Consider the following 27287-nt stretch of genomic DNA (forward strand, 5'->3'; position numbering starts at 1 on the left):
ATTTCCAAATGTCGAACTTTGAAGCTGTGGCCTCTGCCCCGTAGTGCTCTTCAACACATTTTCTCTGTTTTTCCACATGCCGACCTTCCAGCCATGGCACCGTTGTCTTGACCAAGCAGGAAGTAGCCGTAAGCTGTGTGGAAATAAAACAGCCTCTACTCTCACGGCACGTTTTGACCTGGTTTTGAGGAGTGAGCTCTGCAGGCTCTCGAACAGACACTGTGGAAAAACGCCTCCAGACAATCAAGTGCTTTTCATTTCATCTGCTCTGTCACTGAACACACGCTGACTGGTAACCGGACCAAGCGAGGGCCGGAGCTCCCTCAACGTCCCTATAACACGGGGAGGAAAATGAGAAGCTGAAAGAGCAAATGGATTCGGGTTTAGGACAGCTGAAAGGTCAGGTGTGAGTGACCTGACAGATCTGTAATGAAACCACCAGTGTGTGGTGAACGTTTAAGATGAGTGTGACTGGCAGGGTCTTAAAACGATAATGGCGACTTAGTGATCCAAGTGAAATGGAGCTTGATTTAGAGACTGAAATAGTCCCATCTTCGAAAATAACGCTCAGCTGGAGTATCTTAACACAGCAGGAGGCAAGGATGCAGAGAGTGTGCTTTTGTTTTTACTATTTTGGGTTTGAATTCAACATTTTAAGTTTGATGTAATCATTTCTGCCCCTCCAATCCAAGAAATGTCCTCAATTTATGTTTACGAGGAGATAGGTCTTTGAGGAGACCTATTATGCGTTTTTATTTTTTCCCCTTATCCTTCAGTGTGTTGTATATGTTCTTGTGCATGTAAAAGTCCACACCAACAGAAGCTCCTCTTTCCCACAGGAAAAACTGCTTCCGAAACGCGGAAGCAGCAATCGACAGTATAAGGGAAACTGATGTGTTTTTTGAGCATTAAAGCATGTGTCTTTTTTTGCATTATCAGCTGCAGCTCTAAAATTTCATCTCCTTTAAGGCCTCTTTGTCCTCAGAGGTCTGTCCGTAGGGTTTTGAGATATCCCTAGGACAAACAAACAAGTATGGGAGAAACATTCATGTCATATCTCTTCATTCATGCAGGTCTCTAGCGATGTTGATATACGAGTCCCAAGTTAACAAAGAGGAAGCTTCTTGAAGTCCTACACAATCCAGGAAAGTTTACATTCAGTCTTTGCTCAGCTGTTACCCGCTCAGACTGTCCCTCTGTGCAGTACGCTCATGATAGCGGCAGCTGTCATGGTTTCCCAAACGCTGAGGTCAAAGGTCAGCTGTCGGCCCCGCAGACAGATTCCCATTTGACCGTCTAACGTCAGACACCAGGAGCTGGGTTGACACAGGGTTGTTTTCACAGAGTTTTTCACTGTATCAGCTAGTTCCAGGTTTTATTGCCCTCTTCCGGAGTTTGAGTGATTTTTTTTTTTCCTTTCTTTTTCCCAGATAACGCCCAGTACCCTCTTTTCCTCCCAGGAGACAATACGCTCCCCAAGTTGACGGTTGTTCAGTCGACCGAACGATGTTCCCACAGGGTCAGGCCGCGTCCTCTCGCTCCGTCACCTCCCTGTTCACACAGCCTCGCTTCACATACATGAACGCCCCTCTCTTTCCCACTGTCCAAACAGGAGCATTTGTGTGTCATCGCACTCATCCAAAGCAGCGGTGCTTCCCTTCACGTGCACTGCGCTCCGCATGGCCACGGGCTATAATGTACCCAATAATAAAACCATGCAGCAGTCAAGTGCATTTTTTTTGTACATGAGCTTTAGTTTGAAATGTCATTTTGTGTGTGAGAATAAGGCTCACAGTGATTTTTTTGTCTCAGGGGTGAAGACTCTGGCACTTCAAAATGTCAGCCTCTCAGCAGCGATGAGAAGCAGCTTTGTTTCTAAATTGACCACTGAGAATTTTGAGTTCATCTCAAAAACTTTACAAATGGTCCAGTTTTCTCAGTATGATGGATGTATATAGGTTGTGTTTGTGGCTTAAACTTTGAATTTAAGACGGTCACACTGGCCTGGGAATCTGCATCTCAAATATCTGCCGCTCAGGATGTCATGCTGGGCTGCCTGCACGAGTCTTTCCTGTCAGTCCTGAAGGTCCCATCAGATTTGTGTGTGTGTATATCTTACATGGTTTGATGTGTTTCTGCATGAAGCGAGATGTTGAGGTGGGATTCAGTTCAGGGAATTTAAGTCGAAAACTCCTCCGTCATCCCAACTCGACGGCTACAGAGAGGAGGAACCTGATTCAATCTCGGGTGTCCTGGGTGTTGTTTGGAGTGTGTGGTGCTTTCTGTTGGCTTTATTGTTTCGTCTCAGTTTGACACAGAGCTGTCTGTAACACTGGCGGCAGTGTGCAACCTGCAGAGGCATCTAGGGCTGCAGTAATGTGAGATATTCACGGTACGATAATATCTCAGAAAATGTCACGGTTTCACAGGGTATTGTATTACTCTATTATTATTATTGTTATTAGTAGTAGTAGTAGCAGGAGTAGTAGTGGCAGTAGTAGTAGTAGTAGTAGTAGTAGTAGTAGTAGTAGTAGTAGTAGTAGTAGTAATAATAGTAGTAGTAGTAGTAGTAGTAGTAGTAGTAGTAGTAGTAGTAGTAGTAGTAGTAATAGTAGTAGTAGTAGTAGTAGTAGTAGTAGTAGTAATAATAGTAGTAGTAGTAATAATAGTAGTAGCAGGAGTAGTAGTGGCAGTAGTGGTGGTAGTAGTAGTAGTAGTAGTAGTAGTAGTAGTGGTTGTGGAAGTTGTAGTAGTAGTGGTAGTAGTGGTAGTGGTAGTGGTAGTGGTAGTAGTAGTAATGTCAGTAGTAGTAGTGGTAGTGGTAGTGGTAGTGGTAGTGGTAGTGGTAGTGGTAGTAGTAGTAGCAGCAGTAGTAGTGACCTCGCTGGATTCTCCTCTAATCAGCACCTGATAATTAAAAGAAACACCTGTTGGCAGTTCAGCACAGAGCGAACCTGATGAAGCTGCATGTGGAGCGTGTGGTTCGTCCTTGTTTGTAATGTACTTGTTAATGAAACGGTGTTGATCGTATCTTGGTGTGAGCTGGAGTATTGATTGTTTTGGTCCGCTGTCATTTAAATCAGGATGGTTTGTAACGTATGCAAGAAACACTTCACCCAAATAACACAGATCCCGTAGTGCTGCTGCTATTCAGCATCTCCAACGTCCTCTCTCTGTGCTGTCTCTCCACAGGGTCAGCTGTCTCAGGCTCTCAACGGCCTGTCAGACCGAGCCACTGAAGCCAAGGAGTTCCTGGTCCAGCTGAGAAACAGTGTGCAGCACATCCAGGTACTTCAACACACACACACACACACACACGCACACATGCAGACACACGCGATCCCAGTAATAATCTCTTGTCCCCCTCTGTGATCCCAGACTGTCCCCTCGCAGCACGTCACTGCAGAGATCGGCAGAAACAAAAAGGCTTATGGTATTATTTTAAGTGTCACTGTCGACATTTTGTAATCCCTGGCTGGGACTGTGTTTGCTGTCCACCTACAGTGATGCATGTGACAGGTGGAAAAACACTATTTAGCACATTGAATCTTAATCAAGGTTCCCATGAAGTCGAAATTGTTAATGGTATTTCAGAGTTCATAGCTTCCTGTAAAGCGTATATATGTGGACGGTGCGTCAGATACAGACCGTCGAAATGTAAATCGCAGCAATATCAGCGAAGTCCTTTTCATCGTGTGAGCGAGGACATTGATTTGAGACAAAACGTCCCTCAGTTTACGGTCTCTGGTATCATGTACTTAGTGTAACCACAGTATATCGAGCAGGAATAGATTTCTTCTGCTGTGTGTGGAGACAAAGCTGTGTTTAGCCTGAGAGGCTGATTAGAGGAGGAGGGTGGGATTAAATGCCCCTCGCTGATTATCGCCACGCAGCAGGACGACACTCCGCGGGGACCCATCAAGGTGGGAGGACGGACTGAATTCAAATAAGATACCCCTTGTTTATCCTCTTAAGACAAACATCACAAGTACTTTGAGTCTTATTATCTTTTATACATTACACTGTCAGGTTCCTGCATATTTTGTTGGCCAACATCCATTGAGAGTGTATATAATTTAGTCTTTAAAGGAGCAGTTCACCCCAAAATAGAGTAAATAGAGTCGATAATGACTGAATTTTGGGGTGAACTGATCCTTTAAGACGCTTCATGCCGTGACAGTATTGTGATTTTACCAGCGTTTGTCTGTTGTGTCGCAGGAGAACGGAGTCGAGTTCGAGGCCTGTTTGGTGGCGCAGTGCGACGCCCTCATCGACGCCTTGAACCGACGCAAGGCCCAGCTGCTGGCTCGAGTCAACAAAGAGCACGAACACAAACTGAAGGTGAGTGACCGGACGCACATCTGGACCACTTGCACACTCCGATAGGTGAAGTCACCCAGAAGAAACGTCATATTGTGAAATATGGCTGTTTCTGAGATGCTGTTTCTGCGACAGTCCCTCCTCCTCCAATAAAATAAAATAGACCAAACGAAAATAAACGCAATTTGTTTTTCAAATATTTAGGGCAATGGTTTAAGTGTAAGTTGATTTTGATGTTATAGCGGAAACTGGTGCTAAGAAAATCACTGCCATACTGGCTCTACTGACGCGTACTGAAGGCAATTACTGCCTGGCAGGACGGAAATTAATCTAAATATTAATGGTATTCTTTAAAAATGGATGACTGTGCTGTGAAATGGATGTTATTTAGTTTAATTGGCTGTAAGTGAACGACTGATATGAAGCCATGTGTTTCACACAGCATTTTAAATGATCTAAATTATCCCATGCAGCTCTCCCGTTTGGATGATTTTCTCATAAACTACCTCAAAAAAAAGCTGCAGGTGAGAATAAGATTTAGCGGAGTTAGTTAAATAAAGTGCCATATTTGTCTTTAAACCATCTGCGACACACTGAACGGCGGACGCATACTTGAGAGATGGAGTCAACACGAGAGGGGGAGGAGGAGGTGGAGGAGGGGGAGATACATTTGTGCCGTACAGCATCCAATTTCACGCCTGGACGCTCTGTAGAGTCGAGGTTTCACACGTGTAGGTGGTTTGAGAAACACGGCCTGTGCATGGCAACATGCTCACACACTTACACGCTCACTTACATGCATACACATACATTCTGCTCTCCTGTCTCTACATATGAAACATTTAGATGTGGAGCAATGCCTCATAAATCAAGCGCAGATTGAAAAACTCATTTTCGTTTCATTTATGTTTAGAAGAGGAGCCACTCGGTCACCTGCAGCTCTGTACCTGTCGGCCCGCCACACCTGTAGGAGACAGACGTTACTGTATAGCTGCTGCAGTTTTATGGCACCAACTAGTGTTATAGCTGCTTTTTGTGTGTTTGTAACTGAATTCATCTTTTTTTTTTCATCACCATGAAGTCAACCACAGACTCGGATAAGTTACTGCTCCAGTAAATCAAGAAACATAACCGCCTTAAAACCCCAACATTTCATTTTTACAGTTAGTATCACTAACTTATTTCTGGGTTTTAGGGCTCCTTCATGCGGCACTCTTTGGCAGCCAAGAGTTAAAGCTGCTGTAAGCGTCGTCGTTCTTTAAGCTGTCCCCTCCCTCCTTTCTACATCACCACGGTTGCACGTCTCATTTCAAGAGTTTCTCATCGCTTAGCCTGTTGGATAAGCCGTCACGTCGAGCGCTGGAATTGGTAAATTACCCTGTTCTGACCGCCTCTTTCTGACCGCCTCTGTCCTGATTGGATAAAGTGGGCAGGGATACCAGAAAATGTATATTTAACTGAAGAAATCATTTTAGCACTTCTAGGTTTTAAACTTAAATATTAAGTTAAAATATTAAATATTTAGCGCCAAACAAAGAGACTGAATTAAAGTTTTACTGTTTTTCTTTTCTGTGCATCCCTCTCAGTAGAGTCCTGGGGGACAAACGATGTGTAATGACACTCTGAACAGTGTGTACTCTCTCCGGTATTTATCTGAAAATATGCCCCAGTCAACAAAAGCTCTTGCAGGTTAGAATATAAAACCTCTCAGCAGCTACACAACCTGCAGTTGTTACTCTCATCGCCTGCAGTGTCACAAATGGCTAAATTATAGCAGCCATTACCTTTTTTTTATTTTGCAGGCAGATTGAACGTGCTGCGACATATTTACAGCTGCAGCTCTAAACCACCGCTGGACTTAAACTGCAGCACTGCAGAGCTGCAGGGGCGAGTTTAAAGATGCAAAAACCTCCGCCGTGAATGATTGATGGCTGTTACGATGGATGGATGTTTATCGAGGGGCAGAGAAGCATCGGACACGTTCGCACGTTTAAGATGGAGGACTGTGAATGTGTCTCGGTGCAGATCTGATCCCTCCTGTCAGCCGACACTGACAGATCAGTGCCTCCATGTGTTGAATGGTAATGCCAGAAAGACGCGTTTCTCCGTGACAGATCTGATATTCTTTACACGTTTACAGTGTCGATCGTCACGTGAACCTGCTCGCTAACTCAGGGACACTGCCTCCATCATAGGAGTTTCCCAGAGAGTCAGTGAAGCGAGAAACTGCTGTTTCTCATTCGCTCCTGCAGGGCAGCACCGCTCACTTAGGTAGATATCAGCCGGAGTTAACGGGGGAGGGAAGGGATCACCGGAGGCATCGCTTGTTTTCTAGAGTGCACCTCCAATAATTGGAGCCCTCTGACTTGGGCAGTCGATGTGATGCTTTCTGCTTCATTAGCATGTGGCTCGGTTAGCGGGGGTCATCCCGCAGCCGTAATTGAACGAGGCACATTTCTGTCCCGGTGCACTCCTGATGATGATGCAGTCCTTTGTGTATATTCCAGATGTAGCGTCTCAGATTGGATTTATTTCCATATGAAAAGCAGAATGTTGCGTAAAAACAAAATGCCAGCTCTGCGTTTTATACGTGTCCAATTAAGACACTAATGAAGGGGCCTGATTAATCCAGCTGATTCAGTCACATGGAGCTCTTTTTATAAGGGGGAAACCACGTGAGTGAATTAAAACCCGTTCAAACGGAGGGGCTGCTGGAGCCGACTTGCCACAGAGTTGCCTGCAATTCTGGTCCAGCCAGTCGCCATGGTGACTGGGACATGTTGAGCACGTTGTTTGAATCTGCGGAGGCGAGAAGTAGTCCTTAATAACATGAGTCAGGTCTGTTTTCCTGCACATCAGGAGGACTGACCCCCTCGTTTGTGGAGAGAGATGGCAGAGGTGGAGAGTAGTTTGACGGCAGTTTGTCACGCTGAGAGGTGACACAACCTCCGTCACAGAAATGTATGAACATCCACCAACCTGATTATGCCCACCGCCTTAATGTAAATGCCTAGTGACGTACCTTTCTCCACTTGCTAAAGATGGTGGCTTCTAAGGGTGAACTGGTTTTTAATACAAACTCTTAGAGGACTTAACTTAGACGACGCTGGAAATCCATCTTCAGGACAGGGAGCTGATAAAACCAGCAAAAGAGATCAAATATCTGAGGAGGAAGAGGAATGCATGACGTAATTGAATTTGTTGTTGCAAATAAACACCAGACCCAATTAAGCCAATATTGCTGGCTCAAAGTCGTATCTCTTACTGAAATATAACTCTAGTGGGTCTGATTCTTTTTTGATACTTAAACTTTATATTTTTAGGAGGAAAGAAATCAAGTTGAAATACTTTAACTCTTAAAAAACTCACAAATCCACCTTTAAATCCTCACTATGTGTTATAACAGCCTCCACTTTAGGTCCAAGACATAATACTGAGGACATGATCTACTACAGCTCCGTTAACAGCTGACTGAAAATTGCACACTTTATCTTTTACAGCTGCAATTTTCCAGTTTTAGCCTCTCGGGCAGCCATTTTTCTCACTTTATGTCACCTCAACATGGAAATCAACTTACAACAATGTAAAACCCGTTTAATTGATAATCCATCACAGTGAACCTTTTACAAGCTACTATTTCCTTGTTAAAAGTTTGCCCCGCGGTGCAGAGACGACGCAGTTAGCCAACTTTTGTCGACTGAACAACTGTCCTGTTAGAAAATCAAGCACAAATAAGAACAATTAGTAAAGATTTATGATTTTATTTGCATTATAAACTACAGTTTGAGAACTCAAAAGTCTGAGCTTTCTATAAGCACTTGAATGCACCAACAATAAGCAGCTTTAAGGGGATAGTTTGACATTTTGGTTTATTACCAAGAATTAGTTCAGAAGACTGATGTCAGCTGCAGCGAGGACATGGTTAGCTCAGCCTAGCATCAGTACTGGGAGCAGAGGGAGTTAAGCACCAGCATAATGCTTTAATGTAATGTGGAGAATTAATCTTTTAATGTAATGTGGAGAGAAACAGCACCTCTGCTGTCAGCTCCTTCACTGGATTTCATCAGGAGATCGACGCTCAGTCAGCAGTGAGCCGATGAGGGATTCTTCTGCTTGGAGAAACACAAAGTCACCAGTCACTCTACGTCGTCTTCCTCTCTCTCAAAGTTTTTGCCACCGGATGTTTCGTCCTCTGGACACCCAGCCCGGGTCGTTTAATGAGCACAGCTGCTCTGAGAATATTTTTACCTCCGCTGTAGTCATTTGCAGGAACTCATTGTTGACTCCTCGTCATCTAGCTAAGAGCGTTAGCTCCAGGGGATCCAGGCTCCCCACACGGCCCTTCACTTTCACTTAAAGCACTCAAACATGGGGAACAGTTAGGACTGTACAGTGGCTTGGAGATGAGCTAAAAAAAACACTGGAGGCAAGTGAAGAACAATTAATTCCCTCATCGTGAACAACAGATCTTATTGCTGATGTGGGATCTGCAGAGAGGACACTCAACAGGCCTTTGGGGCACTAAGACGGGTTTTTTAGAGCGTATTTTTCATAACTGAGTAACACATGACACATTAACGCAGCACCCTGATCCTCGCTGACAGCTGAAGGTCTGTGGCAGTTGCACTTGTCACTTTCTCTGACCGTCACTGCAGCGTCTAACACACAGGTCAAAGCAGGAAGTGATTTAAATCCCTTTATTCATCTTCCTTTCATCCTTTAGCACTTTGATTCTCGTCCCGGTCCCTCTCGTATTTCTTTTGTCTTCCTCGTCTCATCTCTGAATATTCCCTCTTTCCTTAACCTTGTTTCCTCCCCTCGTCTTTGTGCCTCCGTCCACTTCCCTCTCATCTGTCTCTTCATCTGTTGCTCCGATCGTTCGCCTCCTCTTCCCTCTTTTACTTCATCTAACCTCCCTTTTCTCCGCATCACAGCTCCCTCTCCTCACTTGCCCTTCTTCCTTGTGTTTCTGCCGTACGGTATAGCCGTATCTTTAAATCATTATCAAGCACTTCCATAACGTGAAAGTGATTTTATACTCTGGTCCTTGGCTGACTGTACAGCCTTCTGCCTGTGCTGCTGTAGAGGGACAGGTTAGGACACTGCAGTCGCAGTAATCTTACCAGGCCAAAAGTGCCGCAGTGGCCTAATAATTACAACAGAAACAGACGGAAGAAGGCAATTTATTTCACAAAAAGGCAGCAGGTCCTGCACACTCACAGCTGATGAGATACAGGATAATATTGTCACTCTTTTTAACTACCCTGCCTTGTTTGGTTGCTGGTGCATGTTTGTGCTTGTGTAAATCTCTTTAAAGCCGCTTTAAACTTTGTTCTGTCCTCATCTACTTCAGCTGTGTGGGAGAGTGTTGTAACGCTGTTACTCCGGAAACTTCATCTGACTGAATTTTCCATTTTTGGGTGAACTTATCCTTTAAGGGCATCACATCGTGCTTGCTGTGCTTCATTCAAACCTCAGAGCACTGAAAAATTCAGTTCCCAGTTCAGCTCGTTTGAACATCTGAGAACAATGCTAACTGACCTCGTGTGCCTTCTGGCAAACTGCACAAACGTTCGCCTAAAAAAACACACAAAAAAGTGGATCTTATAGTTCTGAGCCGCCAAAGACATCTCGTCCTCCTCTTCTTCTTCTGCTGCTTCCTCGTGTGCTCTTATCTGCTGCGAACACCAGGGAGGGTCAATTCAAGCAAAGTCTGCAAATACGTCAATCATTTTAGCTGCAGAGTCTGAAATCACATTTGTTTTGACCTCCTTCGTTCTGCCAAAACATTCTGCGGTTTTGTTTCCCTCTGGCTGCAAAAATCAGCCGAATACTTGCTCAGGTTCGGTCCGTTTCGCTCTGAGACCGTGTGAACCAAACCTAAAACTGCATCTCCTCCTTCACGCCAAATAAAACAAATTGTAGGCCTGACTGCACTTAAAGATGATTAAATATTAACCGCAAACACTAAATGAATATTTACAGCGCTGTAATCAATCAGCCAGCCTCTTGTCCCCCCACAGCGAGAGGAGATCTCACTCGAACTCTGATGATTCGGTCTATATTTTTGTGGCTGAGGGCCAAACCCTCCCTGCTGTGTCAACCCTGGAACATCCACACCCCTGCAGTGGCCTGGCACGACTCCAGGAAGAGTTTCTCACTGCTGTCACTGACTGTTAAACAATCAGACTCACTATCCCTCCTCCTCCTCCTCCGTACGCAGCTGGATTCTCTTAATCCACAGAGCACAATACATATGGAGGGATTTTACTCGCGGCTGCAGAGATATGCCAACTTTTATCGTGTCTCGTGTTTCTCTCCTGGTCCTTCCTGTCCCTTTTTCTTCTCGGACTCGACACTTCGCTGTTGCCTCTCTCAGCATTCCAGTCATCTATCCTGAAATCTGCTGCACATCAGCTTCGGAATAAGATATAAAAGCTGCCAGCGGCGGTACAGCTCTGCCAGCTGATCAGCAGATAATCAGCAGAGGGAGATTCATTCATCTGAATCTAACGCAGAACGAAGTGACAGCAGCAGCAGCAGCAGCTTGAGGTGGGACGGTGGCGGAGGAGATTTAGCATCGCGAGGAGAGAATTGGGTGGGAGTGGATGAAGAGAGAGAGAGGGTTGAGGGACATAGACAGTGCAGGGCAGTGTTAGAGGGCAGAGCTGGCTGTGAAAGTGGGCCAGTGTCTCTGCAGCAGCAGAGATGAACACGGCTCACGGGGGGAAACTAACCTCGTCCTCTCTACATATGTGGCTGTCAGGGTGATTAAGCACGTCGTCATGCAGAGTCGCAGCAGCTCGACGGCGCTGCTAAAACAATCCCACACAATGAGAGGGAAGATTAAAGCCCCCCTCCACTAAGAAATGTGTTTTTCTTCTTGTCCCTACAGTTATATGTTGGAGCTTCACTGTGTAGGATGAGGTGCAGTTTGACACTAGAAGGCTTTTTTCACACAAATTGTTAGATAGAGCCCCTTTAATACAAACTCAACACTTCCTATATCTGTTTCCAATTAAAAGCCCTAGTGTTTCACTGAGCAGAATCCTTTAATTTCCTAACAAGGCTTTTATTGTGAAACATTTTCAGGAACGTGTTGTGGAGAAGTCTTTTATTTTAAACTTAGAATAACAAAAGTTGAACTATTGTGTCACAGTTGCCCTGATGGACTGTAGCGCCGAGTCTCGTGCGACGGCTAGTGGTGAAATTCGGTATTACCAGTTCGATCAGGTATTAAGCCTCACATCAAACTGGTTTGTAAATCTGAATTGAATTTACACGTTCGGAAACATTATAAACTGTGTAAAGATAGACGTTCTAGCTGTATTGAATTCTACTCGATTGTACAGATCATCTCATAAAGTGGCCAATCAGTGCATATTGCTCATGTAAAATGATACATATACTGGAATAAAACACTTTATCCAGATTGCCCGCCCACGCGTGATGCTATTCAGAGGACAAATCTTCTTTTATGCTCTGATTACGCCTAAAGAAAAGGGACCATGTTAAAGCTTACTGTGTCTGAGAGTAATGCAACATACTGCACACTGAATACGCTTTTATTACGTGAAAGTCTTTGCTGCTTGTTGTGTGTCAGCGGTGTAATATTTGCATATCGATGTGCTCTGACTGCAGTCATCAGTAAATCATCCTCGTGTATTCTGTGGCTCTCGGTTCGGCTGCAGAAAAGGATTTTCCTCTCCGTTCAGCCTCGGAGCCCCTCAGACGGCAGCGGCGAAGTTTCTGTTACCTAGCAACCCTCGGTCCAGCACCTCCGTTCACTGCGAGGAGGCTCTGTGGACATCAGTAGTGTCAGAGGCAAGGAGGGAATCTCCCGAGTCACGTCTGTCAGATATATCTTGTCGTTCGTGCGATAAGGAGGGTTTTGAATCCTCTGAAGATGTGTTATGAATACGAGAAGGCAGCAATGTTAGCAAGAATAACATTTGTATTTTGATTTTTCTGATGTGTTTTCCGAGACCTGGACGTGTTTCCATTCCTGTGAGATCCTGCCGAGAGGTCTCATCTCTGATGTAACCGGCGAGTGAGAAAACAAAATGTCACTTTCCTTCCGTTAACGTCAATAACAGGATCAGTTGTCCCTTCAGCCTCCTCTTCCTCCCTCAATCTGTGTGCAAGTCTCAACAACACGAAACGTTACTCACTGATCAATCACTTTGACAACCCTGGTGCTAATCTCATTATTGGTATTCCTCCTGGTCGTCTCCTTTAGCTTCTCTTTAACCATTAACAGCCTTGTGTAATCTGAGTTTTCCTCCCTTCCTCCATCCTCCATCTTTTATTTCTCTTTCCTTTTTATGTCGTCCCAGTGTCGCCATTTTTTGTTGTCTTGAGCTCTTCCTGCATCCATCTTTCTTCTCTTTGCACTTCTGCGTATGTACTTCCCTTTAATTTCTCCCCAATCCCTTTCTTTTCCTCTTCTATCCCTGCCCTGTTTATCCTCTGCAGCGCTGGTTCACTTTATTAAACCATCTTTGTGCATTTTCTTCATGTTCCACTCCGGAGTGATTACAGGAAAAGGGCCGTTGATTAACATATGATTATCTTCCGTATGCTTGTTGTATAAGTGTATTATACTTGCAAAACCGAAGTCCCTCATGGCTGTTTCGTCTCTCTTCTCCCTCTTTCGTCCTCCTCCACCACCCCTCTTGTTTTTTGCCCCCTTTTTTTCTTCTTCCCAGGTTGTCCGGGATCAGATCTCCCACTGTACGGTGAAGCTGCGTCAGACCACGGGGCTGATGGAGTACTGTCTGGAGGTCATCAAGGAGAATGACCCCAGTGGTTTCCTGCAGGTGAGATGCAAAACAAGAGAAGATGTTTATTTTACTAGAAGCCACGACTCCCACTTTCAACCCAAGTAGGATTAATGAAGTGGAGCAGAAAGCAAAATGTTTCCCAGAGCGCCAGTTGTAAACCCTTTCAGCTCATGACTGCTTGAAATGAAGCAGTGTACACACAACCCACTCATAGCTGTTTGCTTACGTCTAGAGCCTGACGTATACTGTGTTTTTGGGGCCGATGCCGATATATCAACCGATATTATCATATTAACAGAATATATACACATTTTATACAATGATTCCTCATTTATGGCTATTAAACGTCTGACTTTACGTCCATGGGAAAAAAAATAACCACAACCGAGATTCAAACCGATGGATGCAGTAAAATTACAGTTTATTTGTCGCGGGGAGAAGTTTTCATCGGCTCTGCTGAGCAATTTCACCCAATTAAAATCAAACTTATTTGACATTCATCAGCAATTATGGCTGAAAAACTTCAGTCTTGTGGTTTTGTTTTTGTGGTCGTTGTCACTGAAGAGCTGAATCTGGTGACATGACGGGCAAACACAGTTGACAGTGACACAGTGTGTGAATGTATTGCATGCAAGCCCAAGTGTGGCCAGACCTTTTGGAGAGAAATGTATTTATCATGACTTTTTCATCATTATGGTAAAATATTTCTGGGGGAAATAAAAGTTTGGCGTTTGTCTCAGTAACTTTCTTTAGGAGCTCTGAAAATTTCCAATAATATCCCAATAATTTTCCTAGAAATGCACATTTGTCATGCAAATTTGGAATAAATATAGGAAAAATAGGTTTTCTTTGGAGGAACAGCTCTTTTTGATTATTATACTTTATATATGTTGTTTTGTGTGCTCGCCTGCAGACAAATTTCACATCTTTGCACGTTTAGCTGACCTTAGTCCATCAGGAGGTTTCCCCATCTGAATTAAGGCTTTAATGTATGATTTGTGAAATTAAATGTATTAATTGGAAGTGTGTTGATTGAAAACTGCCTCTATAATAGAGGATGATATGAACATTAGATAAACATGGATACATCTGTGATCCGGTGGGTTTTTTGGTTCCCAGGTCAGAGTTCGTTTTGATGAGCTGAGCTATTAATGTGTCCACCGTTGTTCTCAGATCTCTGACGCTTTGATCCGGAGGGTCCACATGACGGAGGGCCAGTGGGGGAAGGGGACCCTCACCCCCAGGATGACCAGCGACTTTGACCTCACTCTGGACAGCGGACCCCTCCTGCAGACGATCCACCAGCTGGACTTTGTCCAGATGAAAGGTAACAAGAGAGGAGATAACGGCTGAAGATTTAGAGGCGTGGGTTTCGAGGAGAGAAGGCACAGACAAAGTCTTTTTATAAACTCAGAGGAAAGCTCAAAGACTTCCTGAGAGACTTACTGAACTGTTTTTAAATCTCTACCAGCCCGTGAAGGAGCTGCTCTGTAGTCAGACTGATCTCTATTATGAGAAATCACCATAATGTACCTGCAGTTTTTGCAGTGCTGAATCATTTGTTTTGTACTAAGAACTCTTTACATTCATTAAGTAAAGGATTTGCACTAGTTTATCCACTGATTTGTTAAAATATGAATGTTAAATTATAATTTTACTGTGATATTTATTGACATAATGTCTTTCTAAAATGTATTGTTGAAACTAAAGGGCCGTCCACACCAACAACAGTAACATAAACAACTAGAATGGCACCTAAAAACACTGTTGCAATCTAGAGACAGCTTGTTCTTGCATATGACCTTTTAATCTTATACAATCACAAGTTATTTTACAAGAAAAAACTAAATATATTCAGAAGCAGTTGACGTTTCGTAGCTTGCTGGATGTGTTTGGTTCTTGCAATCATGAGCCTGCGTCACACAGTTTGACATCACTGATATACTGCAGGTGTGTCACCTAAATTACCCAGAAAGTCAAGGTAGTTCGCCGTGTTTATATCCAGAATTCGGAAGCCTTTGATTGATACGTTATAAATTCATATATTCATGATTGAATTCATAGATGATAAATATTGCACGGGCCTCAGCGCCCTGCAGTGTGTGTGTTTGTGCACGTGAGGCCGTCTCTTCGTTATCTCACACTGGCTGTAATCTGGCCTGCTTTTTCAGTCCCAGCTGCTCCGATGCTCCAGCTGGAGGAATGCTGCACTCAGAACAACAGCGCCACGTTGTCATGGAAACAGCCACCGCTCTCCACCATCACCGTGGACGGATACATCCTGGAGCTGGACGACGGAAACGGGGGTCCGTTCAGGGTAGGTTCCCCCTCCGCAGGTACTCTTTTGTCTCCTCTCGGCAGGATTTATCGGTCCACTTTAATAGAAGACAAACTTTTTTCTCGTAAAGCTCTAACGGGGGGAGAGTTTGCTGGATTTGCATTTAGATTACGAGACAAAAAAGTGAAAAACAGGACCAGCCACAGGAATAATTCACCTTTACAGAACACAACCCTCCCTCTCTCTCAACAAAGACTCCTTCAGTTGGTGCCAGGGAGCACACCAGCTCGGCCAGGGGAATGTGAAAGCAGCGCTTTGTCGCCGCAATCCCTCGAGACGCCGTGTTACGGCCGTACGGCACAGCTCCGAGTGATATGAGAGCGGGTCATGTGACACACTGTATAGACACATGCCGCCAGGAGAAGGGGTCTGTAACGCAGCTGTCAGCTGGGATGATCCCGCAGGAAGTGTGATCTGGGATCAAAGCAGCGTTCAGACCCTCTCAGAGGTTCACCATGTAATCCATCCACCTAAGACCCTCCCCAGATCTCTGTACATTGAGGCCCTGCTTTGTTATAATGGCAACTTAAACCTCCTGATCTATACACTCAGCACAATGGCAGAGGATATCTGTGTGCAGCCTCTAAACCTTTAAGTTCCTCTATACATGCAGCACAGTCGGTCTGCTGAGTCTCATAACAATCAGGCTGGGAGATCTTTGCATTTTCTTGTGTTGTTAAACTTTGGGATGAAGCTCCCTGACGACTATTTTAAATAAAGTTTTTTATTGTTGCTCCCCTGCTGTGTGAGTGGGAAACAAATGACCTCACAGTCTCAGTACACAGAGCAGAAGAAGAAAATAATGTTTACCAGTAATGAGAAAATAGAAGAAACAAGACTCTTTTACACAAATTCATACCAATTATATTTGTCTTATTTCTAGTCAAAGGATCTCATTAAACTTGATATGCGACACAATCACCAAACAAGTATAAATAAAGGGACATCCCAACTTATTTCAACATTTTCACTTTCACTCAGTCTTTTTTTACGTGACGTTTCCTCCCAGTGAGTATGACTGTTCATTTAAGAAATGTTTCTCACTGCGACGAGAGTAAATGAAGCGTTAAAAATGCTGCTGCTCATTTCGTACTCCTAGAGCACAAAACAAACTTAGTTAAGAAGTGTTTTTCTTTAACCGGTCGTGGGCCGTTGGGAGACGTTTGCACGCTTAAACTAAAAGTGTGGTAACCGTGAAGTCACAGTGAGGTCGAGATCTGATTTACAAGTGAGACCTGAGTACAGAATAAAGAATCAAATACAGGAAAACAAAAAAAACAAGGGGAACAAAATAAATGACATGACAAAATGCATTGTACATACCCTATAGACATATATGTCTAAATATGTAAAAACAAGCCTGACATTATAAATAAATGCGCTGTAAAATACCCTCGTCATGGTATAAATAAGAATAAAGATACAACCATGTTAGTAAAACAGTCACACCTAACATCAGCTGCCCTGTTGATGTCAGTTTATCATGTTTGAGTCAACTAACGAGGCAAAACATCTGACAGCTGATTGAGAATACAAGATTAGTGTTTACTGCAGGAACATGCAGCAAAGTGTTCCTGAGAACAGGTTGTCTGAGTCCACGGTCTTAGTCACAGGAGCGAAGATCAGCGAGGTGGTAATGTTTTTGTCGCAGCCCTTTATAGACAAACTGTCTAACAGAGAGGGAGAGCATAAGATAATATAGCAAATATCGGTGCACACAGATGGCTGCAGATCTGTCTTATTAAGTATAAAAAGGTGACCCTGTCAACTTAAGTGCTTTCCTAGGAGGCTGAAGTGGGACAACAGTTGCTAACACTCCTCTCCACACCCTGCGTTATGGTCCATCAGCTGTTTGTGGAGGCATCCTGTGTTTTAATTTAGAAAAAGCAGCCACTGACCTTGAGTCAGTGAGCTCTCTCCTCTCCAAACCCAGCTGCTGCCTCCGCTCAGTTCATTCTGCGTTCTGTAATTGTCTAATGTTTGTACGCGCCTTCATCCCTCAGTGTTAATTACAACTGTTGCACGAGAGGGTGATCATTTACATCCGATCTGCCGGCAGATTCGCCGACTGTATCCGCTAGCTGCTAATTGGTAGGAAGTGGATGCCAAATTGTGTCACAACTTGAGACTTTTTGCTGAAATTTGGCACATTTTGGAGCTTTACATGATATTTCTTTGCTTTAAATTTGCCGTTTTCCCATCTCGTTAACCTGAACACATGATGAAACAAAGATTTGAAGTCATACTTGTGTACCTTCACTTTGCCAATCAACTATTTTTCCAAATCGCGCAGGAAGTTTTTCTCATTCTCTTCTCCTCTCTGACTCAGTGAGGCTCGCCAACGCAGCGCCTCGCTGAGCTTGGCGAGTTGTATCCCCGCGTCTATTTATACTCCGGTGTGGGCTGCCTCGCCCACGCTCAGTTGTATCCGAACTCTCACTCATTACGCTCACCGTCACATCCAAACAGGACACTCCTTTCAGAAGCTCTCTGTCTGTTCTGCTTCATGTCTACGCACTTGATGTGTCCGCCAGCTTAACAGGACGCTCTGTGTGTCTTTACAGGAAGTGTACGTGGGGACAGAGACCATCTGCACGGTGGACGGGCTCCACTTCAACAGCACGTACAAGTCCAGAGTGAAGGCCTTTAATGCCAGTGGAGTGGGCCAGTACAGCAAGACTCTGATCATGCAGACCTCTGAGAGTACGTGAAGCATCATCTCCTCCTGCTACGACTTGTGTGGCTGTATATCTTTAAGGAAAAATGCACTCTTTAAACAGAATTCATTCATTTGTTCCTCTGATCTCGAACGCTTCAGTCAGTTTTCAGAACAAAGAGCCGAAGACTCAAGTCAGAGACTCATCAGTGATTCCTCCGAACTGATCTGAACTCAGCCTGCATTTGTGATGAAGCGAGCAGAGAGTGTCTACAGTGTATAACGCTTTTCAAAGCAGTGGGACTTAATTAGAGCAAGATCAATAAATCAGCCAAGCAAATACGTCTGCTGATATCAGATTGTTGCAGATGTTTGGGTGACGGGTGAAGGAACGAACATAAGGATGAGGAAGCGCCGTGATTGCTAAGGTTGTAGGCGTAGGTGACATATAGAGTAGACACATGTGCAAGTAAATGAGTTGCCACCAGAGAGCGCTAACAAGTTTTGAAGGGATCCAAAGATAAGTTGTTTTGTTAAAGAAATAGTGCAAGCTGCTGTTTCATCGTCAGATTATTTTAACTCTCAGATACGTTGGCCTTGAAAATCCTGTATCAGTCGAGCTAACAGGAATGGCAGACAAAAACAGAGAGACCGGATGCTCAGGCTGAGGCACAAATTGGCAGGAAACTGAGAGAAAGTGGCCAGTAGGGCTGCAACGGTGTGATAACTGCCTGAGAAAATATCTTGGTTTTAACAGTGGGCTATATTTATTATACAATTGTCATTATTGTTATATAAATGACCTTTAAAGTAATGCAATTACTTTACAAAATGTGCAATTTCCTGACAGACACAAAACAATGTACCACAACGACCCTAGAGGCCGAAAGCGACAACAGAAAGAATAATATAAGCGATATTAATATCTGGTTTTAGCCATGACAAAGGGAGAAAATAAGGACACAAGATAAATACAAGACAGAATAATCAAACAAGGACACACAGTTTACAAATCACAAATTATAAAGTCACAAGATCAAGAAAAAGGAGGGCAGGAGCAGAAGGACATGACTAAATATGAAGGTTTCACTCCTCCTGACACCTGCCACATGTTTGCGACTGTATCTCTTTTTGTTTTTATAAATTAATTTCTATTTCATCTCACCAGGTGTTTATTGCACGATCAGATGTTCGGAAAGCGTTTTAAATTACATTTCTCTCCACATTACGTTTGTTTTAATGCTGTGATGAACATGACGTGTTGTAGCAAACAGCTGGCAGGTGTTTTATCACAGGTTTAATAACAGTGATTGTGAGAGTGATCGGTGAGAGTCGTGGCTCAGTTTCCTTCTTTGCTGTTCATTAAGAGCAAATAAGTTTTGACTGAACTCACTGAGATCTTAAGAATAATAAATAGTTGCTGTCAGCTGAAGCCTTGCATCTTCAGAAAGAAAACTTCTGACAAGTTTAGGGGAGAAGAAGACTTACTTCCCACTTCTCCTGCAATTTTTCTCTCATTCCAAATTGAAAACCATGAATTTTGGGGTTTTTAATGATGATGATGGGGCTCATTGCTCTTTTATCTTTCATGTAACACAAACATAATAACAGTAAAAGCCTCCAGAACACCAGTTGCAAGGTTTTAACCCAGAGCAGCAGGATGTGGATTCTGTTTGAGGGTGTGTTTGAGCTTTTAAACCAGGTACATCCAGCAGCAGCCGGTTGGCGTCTAATCCGACCCACGCGCTTGCTTTCCCATTAGTTTAAACGCTGCTCTGCATAGATGGGGAAGCCTGTCATCTATCAGTGGACCTGAACGACCCCCGACAGCCTCCTGACCTGACGGAGAGAGCGCTCAGCAGCTGTTGGGGGGCGCTCTACAAAGTGATCTAACCACTTTTCACTTTCAGAGATGTGACATCCTCCACCCTGACCGGACTGTGCTCCCCCATGGGAGGACGGAAAAGTGTGAATTTCTCCATCTATCTCTTTGCCCTTCTCAAGATCTGTTCCTAGGAGCTCTTTGCTTTTGTTTTTTTGGTATTTTGGATCAGCTTCCCTGATCGAACCTGCTTTTAACCCTCTCCTCCACCCCTCTGCTTCACTGCTTCGCCACGCTCCTCCCCCTCTTTTCTTCCTCCCTTCTTCCTCTCTCCCCCTCTTCATTTCACATTTCAGCTGGACTCCCCCCATGCGATATTCAGTCTATAGGCACAGGTATGGACGGCTCTCATTGCTGACTGTAATCCCCTCTCGACCATTTCCTGTTTCATCAGTGCGGTGCTCACTCTCGAACCAGCAGGAGGGCAGTTTGCTGCTCTGTGGGCTGCGCTCATTAAACGTTCAACACAGGCCTGTAATGAATCTCTTTGTTTTATTTCCCTCGGGAAATAAAGGCATGTAATGAAACATGTGACAACAATAAAAGTCGTGGACAAGAACGTCCAGTGAAGCCCACATGGAGCGCAAACGGCCTTCTGTTAAAGTCCCATATTTCTCTGTGTAGAGTATATATATTTATATTCTCAAGCCTGAGTCAAACAGTTTGCAAAGCTATGAACGTTTGATTTAACCTGCATGCAGGGTGATGTGTTTGCAGGAGCTCACAGTTAAAGGGTCAGTTCACCCAAATCACAAAACAAAAACAACCCGAGTGCTATCAATCCATGCAGATGGTTTCAAATCTACACCGCAGACCCGATACAATGAATGTTAACTGAATAACAGTAATCAGCTTTGACTATATATACTGTATATTATATTTATTTTTTACTTTGAACTAAATATTTTCCTTTTTGTAAACTGACCCTTTATGTTAAGAGAGAAACACAGACATTACTTTTTCTGATTAACAATTTACTGAGCTCCAGATGTCATAAACCCCGCCCGCCTGGTGCGCCCAGCAGGTTAAAACAACGCCATTTATTATTTGCAACCTGTCTGACAGAGGTGTTAAATTATTAACATAATTAAGATTATAATTATTAAGTTATCATATATAAGTTAAGTTGTATAGTAAAAGTCTAAGACTAATCAATAATCATTATGGTTTTAGTGAATCTTCTTCCTCTCGTAGTTATTTTTTTTTTCAGTGTAACTTCACCTCATCTAACCTCCAGCCTCTAGACTCATGTCACCTCTGTGAACTCACCATCATTGTCTCAGGTGTTGCAGTCGGTGATGCTATCGATGCTAAACACTGTGTACAACTATCCCACAGTCGCCTGGTTCACCTTTGACTCCGCCTCCGCTCACCCCGACATCATCCTCTCCAACGACAACCTGACGGTGACGTGCAACAGCTACGATGACAGGGTGGTCCTGGGTAACTCCGCTTTCTCCCGCGGTGTTCATTACTGGGAAATGACCATCGACCGCTACGACAACCACCCGGACCCGGCCTTCGGGATCGCTCGGGGTGACGTCCTGAAGGACGTGATGCTGGGGAAGGACGACAAGGCTTGGGCCATGTACGTGGACAACAACCGCTCCTGGTTCATGCACAACAACTCGCACACCAACAGGTAAGAATGTTTCAGGGATGCCTCATTCACTTCTAATTTTATTTTCAGTGTCATTATTCTTTCTTTACCTTCGTACTTAACTTGTCTTACTTCTATTGTTATTGTATTAGGCACTGCTTTTCGTATTTAACACCTTAAACACTATTTACGTTGCATATTTTGTATATTTCACTTATATTTAATGCTCTTATTGTCCTAAACTGGGCCCAGTGTGTGACTCTGACCCGGGGAACCCTCTGTATTTTCTATTGCACTGTAAATTTTTGTGGCGATCTTCCTTCAGGAGCAATAAAAGCAGTAATGAGAAATACCTCATAATTTCTCTCTGTGTGGCCCTGCAGGACGGACGGTGGCATCGGTAAAGGTGCTACAATCGGAGTCCTGCTGGACTTCTCACGCGGGCTCGTCATCTTCCTCATTAATGATGAGCAGCAGGGTCCAGTGGCTTTTGAAGGCTTGGAGGGCGTCTATTACCCGGCCATCAGCATCAACCGAAATGTCCAGGTACACACCGATATTTACTGCATAGTATTTTTTACTATGTTTACTATCAAACCAAATGTTCACTTACAGCCCTCATGATCATATATAATACTACTTGAGCTACTTTCACATTTAAATCGGTCAACATGTGAGCTGTTTAATAGCCGGGCTCGAATCACTGTGCTAAAGATGCACCCTCCCTGAGCGCCGCTGCAGGCATAAACAGAGGTTCTGACTTGTAGATCAATAAAGTATCACACGAGTACAGTTATTATTCATTAAAACTGCTTTTGCAAGTTTTTACACAAATATGGGCTCAAAGGATTAAACCTTGAAAGAGAAAGCTTCAAAGACTCGACAACAGTTAGCAGCTTTGAATTTCTTATTGCTCTCAGCCAGTTTTCTCATTTTAAACGCTGTCTCCGGGTGATGAAAGAGAAAGCGCCTCCGAGACAAAACACTCGACTCCCAGACGAACTGGTCCAACAGCTCCACCTGCAGGCAGGAAGCAAACCAAACAGCCCTGCCATGATTTATTAACCCATATATTTACATGTAAATGTGTTTTTCTTCAGGTTACACTGCACACTGGACTACCCATCCCTGATTTCTACACTCCCGGGGAGGCAGATCCCGCTGGCTCTGTGTGCTAAAGACTGACAACCGCCTACACCCGGTTGGGGGAAACCTCTCCAGGATTTCCCAGGGTTCATCCTGCCAGTCAATAACTATGATCCAACCCTCTCCCTCCCCACCTCCTCTCGTCCCCCTGACCGACTGACCCCACGACTCTCTGTAAGAGGCCCCATCCAGCGCTGAGCCATGCCGTTATCATGCCTAAACCTTGGACACACGGACCATCTGCAGGACAATGTCAGAATGTACAGTGCTTTGCAATCTGTACCTTGTAGTTTGACATACAGATAGTGGAGGGAGGTGGAAAATAATTATGATCTCAAGCTGATGGACTTGAAATTATGTGCAGTGATCATAACGTGTGCTTAAAGGTGCAAAATGTAACAACTGACCACCTACTCCAAACAAACAGGGGACAGCATATCATCAGAGTACCTGCTGCTAGCTGTATTCTGTTCATTGGCTACATCCATGACTGTAGCTACTGTTAGCTTGTTAGCTCAGTTAGCCGTGCAGCTAGTTGGACCAATCGGGGAGTGTTGGTGCTCGCACTAGTAGCAAAGGAGCTTTGGACCGCTGGGAGAAAGAGGTTTTCAGTCCCAGGGCTAACTGATTAGCATGCTAACGTCAGTGGATATCTCTGCAACGCAAAACAAAAACATCTTTGACATATTTCATTCTGTTAATAATTTTAGTTCATGTTTGAATGTTTGAAACTAAACTTTATATTCCACCTTTAAAATCCAAAAAAATGAAGCTACCCGTTAGCGGTGAGTTAGCTTAGCTTAGCATAAAGATAGGAAACAGCTAGCCTGGCTCTGTCTGAAGTTATAAAATGTGTCTACCAACACCTCTAAAGCTTAATTATTTAACATTTATATCTTATTTGTTTAAAATGTACAGAAAAAAGACATGTTCTGGTTTTAAAAGCACAAAAAAAAGTATGTGTAGGTGCTGGTAGGCCGATTTTGTTACCTTTGCATGCACCAGGCTAGCTGTTTCCCCTTGTTTCCAGTCATTAAGCTAAGCTAAACTAACCGCCTGGTGACTGTAGCTTCATATTTAGCATAAAGCCATCAAAGAGGTATCGTTCCTCTTATCAAACTCTCGGCATCAAAGAAAGAAGCACATTTCCTAAAAGGAAATACGTTTTTTTGTAAAAAAGTAGCCAACTTTCAGTTCACTTTATCTTATCCTTTCTTACAAAACGCAACATTCTCTATATTTCTGTATCTGCCATGATCCTTCCACATTTAAATCACCAGGGGGGAGCGTGAGAGTTGGTCTTTTGTGGGAGGGGTGGGGGGGGTTGAGACTGGTCAATGATCCCTGGACGAGAGCAATAGTCCGACTCTCAGCCGCGTCACTGTCGTATTCTCGTCCGTGTACATGAGACGCTTTTCATAGTGGCTTAGCTCATGTGACCCTTCTGTATTGTCTTTAAAAAAAAATACTTATAATACAGCATCAGCGTGTTATATGCTACTGGAAGCGAGGCCTTAGCGCAGCCTTTCTCTGTGGTGCAGCTCTCAAAACCGATGGGACACATTTTGGTTCTAATGTATCATAAAAGCTTAGATTCTGTGTATTGATGAGTGTTGAAAGTGGGTTAAAGACTGTGAAGCTTCTTGAATAAGGTGCTACAGCAGCTCGCTTCATTCTGGCTTTTTTTACTGTAGGTGACTGAATCCTGGTAGTTTTGTAATATTGTTATTGAAATGATCTATCGCAGAGAGGTGTATAGCTAAATAAGTTATTGATGTTCAGAGTTTTTCCAATGAGAATTCATCATTGTTCCTTTATTTGATGTATAGTTATTACCGAAAGAAACGAAACTGAATCTTTTTCGTCGCTTTAAAAATGTAGTTTTGGAGTTTGTTCATGAACTGAAGAGGCTTTACAGCAATCGTAAGAAGCAGTTTATGTCCTGCTAAAGCAACAGGAAAGGTGATGATGCACTGGGATGTTTTTGTCACATCGAATTTGGGCAACAGCCTCCTCAACAGGCAGCAACGTGAGACAGGATGTTTTTCAAGCCATGCTAGCAGCTCTGTGACACGGAGCCTGCTTAGGTACAGCAGTGCTTTGAGCTGCTAACGATAATACTAGCATGCTTACAATCATATTGCTAAAATTGTTCACGTTCTGCAGGTGTAATCTCTACCATGTTCGCCATCATACTTTAGCATGCTAACAATTGCTAATTAGAAAATGTACCCAAATGCATTTTGCAATGTGCAAAGTAACTAGAAACTAAAGTTATCAAATAAATTTAGTGGAGTAGAAGTATAAAGCACCAGAAAATTGAAATACTCAGAGTAAAGTACAAGTACCTCAAAATTGTACTTGAGTAAATGTATTCCATCACTGCTAAACACAAAGTACATCTGCGACGATGGGAATGCTAACATGGTTATGGCTATTATTAAGCATGAATAAAGTTTACTATTAATATCCTATTTAGCCTGTTAGCATGCTAACATTTGTTAGTTAGCACAAAGCTCAACTGTAAACAAACTGTAGTTTCAGAAGTAAAAGGTCAAAAACCAAAGTATTGGACAAATTTAACTGTTGTCCTCACAAAGTAAGTAATCACCAAAGTTATTACAGTTAATCCTGAGGGGAACATGAATGTCTTTACCAAACTTCACAGCAATCCATCCAACAGCTGTTGAGATATTTCACTGAAAACCACAAATGTGAACTTCGTGTTGGTGCTAGAGGAAAAGTCAGAGGATAACCAAAGTCATCAGGATCCATCCTCTGGAGAGCAGGAATGTCAGTACAACATTTTATGCCAATCCAACACGTAGATATCGAGATATTGCACTGGATGAGTGGCAACTTTTACCTGCCTGAGGCGCTAAAGGAAAAGTCAGGAATCAAGAAAAGTCATGAGGGTTCACCCGCTGGGAACCATGAGTGTCGGTACAGAAATTCAAAACCAAACATGTCAAAGTCATGGTGGCGCTAGAGCGAACGACAGATTACCAAATTCATTAAGACTCTTCCTCTGGGGACCATGAATGTCAGTACAAAATGTCAAGCCAATTCATTCAACACTTGTCAAAAACCAAAAATTGTCAACCTCAAGGTGGCGCTAGGGGAAATGTCAGATCACAACTCCTCCTCTGGGGACCATGCATGTACAAAGCGTCTTCAATACATCCGGTGTTTGTTGAGATATTTCAGTCAGGACCAAAGCTGCTATAATAAGCTGCTAGCATGGCTAAAAATGTTGTCTGGTAACAGGAACTCAAGCCAAAATGTTTAGGTGTCAGTTCGAGGAAGTTGTTGCACTTCAAGCTGCCAAAAAACCGTTCCCGGTGCATCACCGCCCTGAGACATACGACAACGTGTCTAGCATTCACATGAGGTGCTATCCTGTGTTTAAGCTTCGTGGGTGTGCCTTTTCCCCCTCTTCAATACCCAAAAGATTTATTAACACTTTGCTACAAACTAGATTCATTGCTTCAGCAGAGTCAACTGTAACATCTGTGATGCCTGACTTCACCTGCTGCTACGTATTTTTTCTATCAGCAAAAGGGCAAACTCAACAATAGTCATGTTTGTTAGTGATACAACAACCGCAGTATTGAAGGGAGCATCTTAACTTTCTAACACCTTTGTTTCCTTTCTCGTCCCCCCGGGGGTGTATCGATTGTAAATCATCTGGGACTGATGGCTGCTCACTTGGATGCTAAAAATGGCTGCAAACGGTGAACTATATAAATCTCAGTATGTGATGTGCATGTGTGCTGACGATGTTAAACTAAAAACCAGACTACCGCAGTGATCAACAAAGTCGCACGGCCGTTTGCTGCGAGGCCGGATTCAAGCTTCGACATTTAATTGGTGGCTTTTCAAGGTAAGCCTTTTGTCCGGCCGTAATTATAATACGAGACTACAAAAGCGGCCCCATTCAGCAGAGGGTCACCGAGAGAGCGGGAGCTTCCTCTGACTCATACGGAGACAAGAGCGGCCTTTATCACAGCGTTACACAACCTCAGATTCCAGGACAAATAAACAAAATGGCTTTAATTCAGCAAAACACTTCATTAAAGGGATTTTTCCTTACGTCCAAGAGAAGCTGACACACACTTTAGTTAGTTTTTCAACACAAATCATCCTCTCATGAGTGAATACGTGAAGCTAAATGAACTCGACACTGACATTAAAACTGTGTGATTGTAACTTTTATCGTTTCTGAACCAGCCAAATACACTTAAATGATATCAAACTAGACCCGGGGATGATTTGAAGTCTATAACACAGCCTCGTTTTATTGATTATTAAAAATGTACGCACTGTTGCTGGGCGACACTGGGTGCTACACCTCCAAATGTACATACATATGTGTGTGTGAGAGTGTGTGAGGGTGTGTGTTACCTGCATTTTAACTCCAAAGTGATTATTTTTGCCCTGTTTGATCCGCGGTGGAAAGTCATCACTCGATATTATTATTTTACAGTGATACTGAAATACGTCTATGGAAGAATTTTATGAGTATAAAATGAACATGGTTATGACTATGATTTTAACACAGT

At 43.5% G+C, this 27287-nt stretch overlaps 1 protein-coding gene across 7 annotated transcripts in view; it reads left to right on the top strand.

The window, feature by feature from the left end:
- trim9 (tripartite motif containing 9) overlaps nucleotides 1-22757 on the top strand; it is a 32992-nt gene extending 10235 nt beyond the window's left edge. Inside the window, exons 2-11 of one of the 7 annotated variants that reach the window (XM_073484036.1) lie at nucleotides 3193-3288; nucleotides 4219-4341; nucleotides 13029-13139; nucleotides 14277-14430; nucleotides 15085-15096; nucleotides 15275-15420; nucleotides 18006-18144; nucleotides 21318-21621; nucleotides 21963-22125; nucleotides 22680-22757. In XM_073484036.1, coding sequence (XP_073340137.1) covers nucleotides 3193-3288; nucleotides 4219-4341; nucleotides 13029-13139; nucleotides 14277-14430; nucleotides 15085-15096; nucleotides 15275-15420; nucleotides 18006-18144; nucleotides 21318-21621; nucleotides 21963-22125; nucleotides 22680-22757 — 1326 coding nt within the window. Of the gene's footprint in view, nucleotides 1-3192; nucleotides 3289-4218; nucleotides 4342-13028; nucleotides 13140-14276; nucleotides 14431-15084; nucleotides 15097-15274; nucleotides 15421-18005; nucleotides 18145-20275; nucleotides 20315-21317; nucleotides 21622-21962; nucleotides 22126-22679 lie in introns of all 7 variants that reach the window. The other 6 variants (XM_073484034.1, XM_073484038.1, XM_073484035.1 and 3 more) reach the window with 6 other exon arrangements.
- Nucleotides 22758-27287: the final 4530 nt, after the last annotated feature.

This window comes from Pagrus major, chromosome 16 (assembly GCF_040436345.1).
Source record: "Pagrus major chromosome 16, Pma_NU_1.0".
Classification (NCBI taxonomy): Eukaryota; Metazoa; Chordata; class Actinopteri; order Spariformes; family Sparidae; genus Pagrus; species Pagrus major.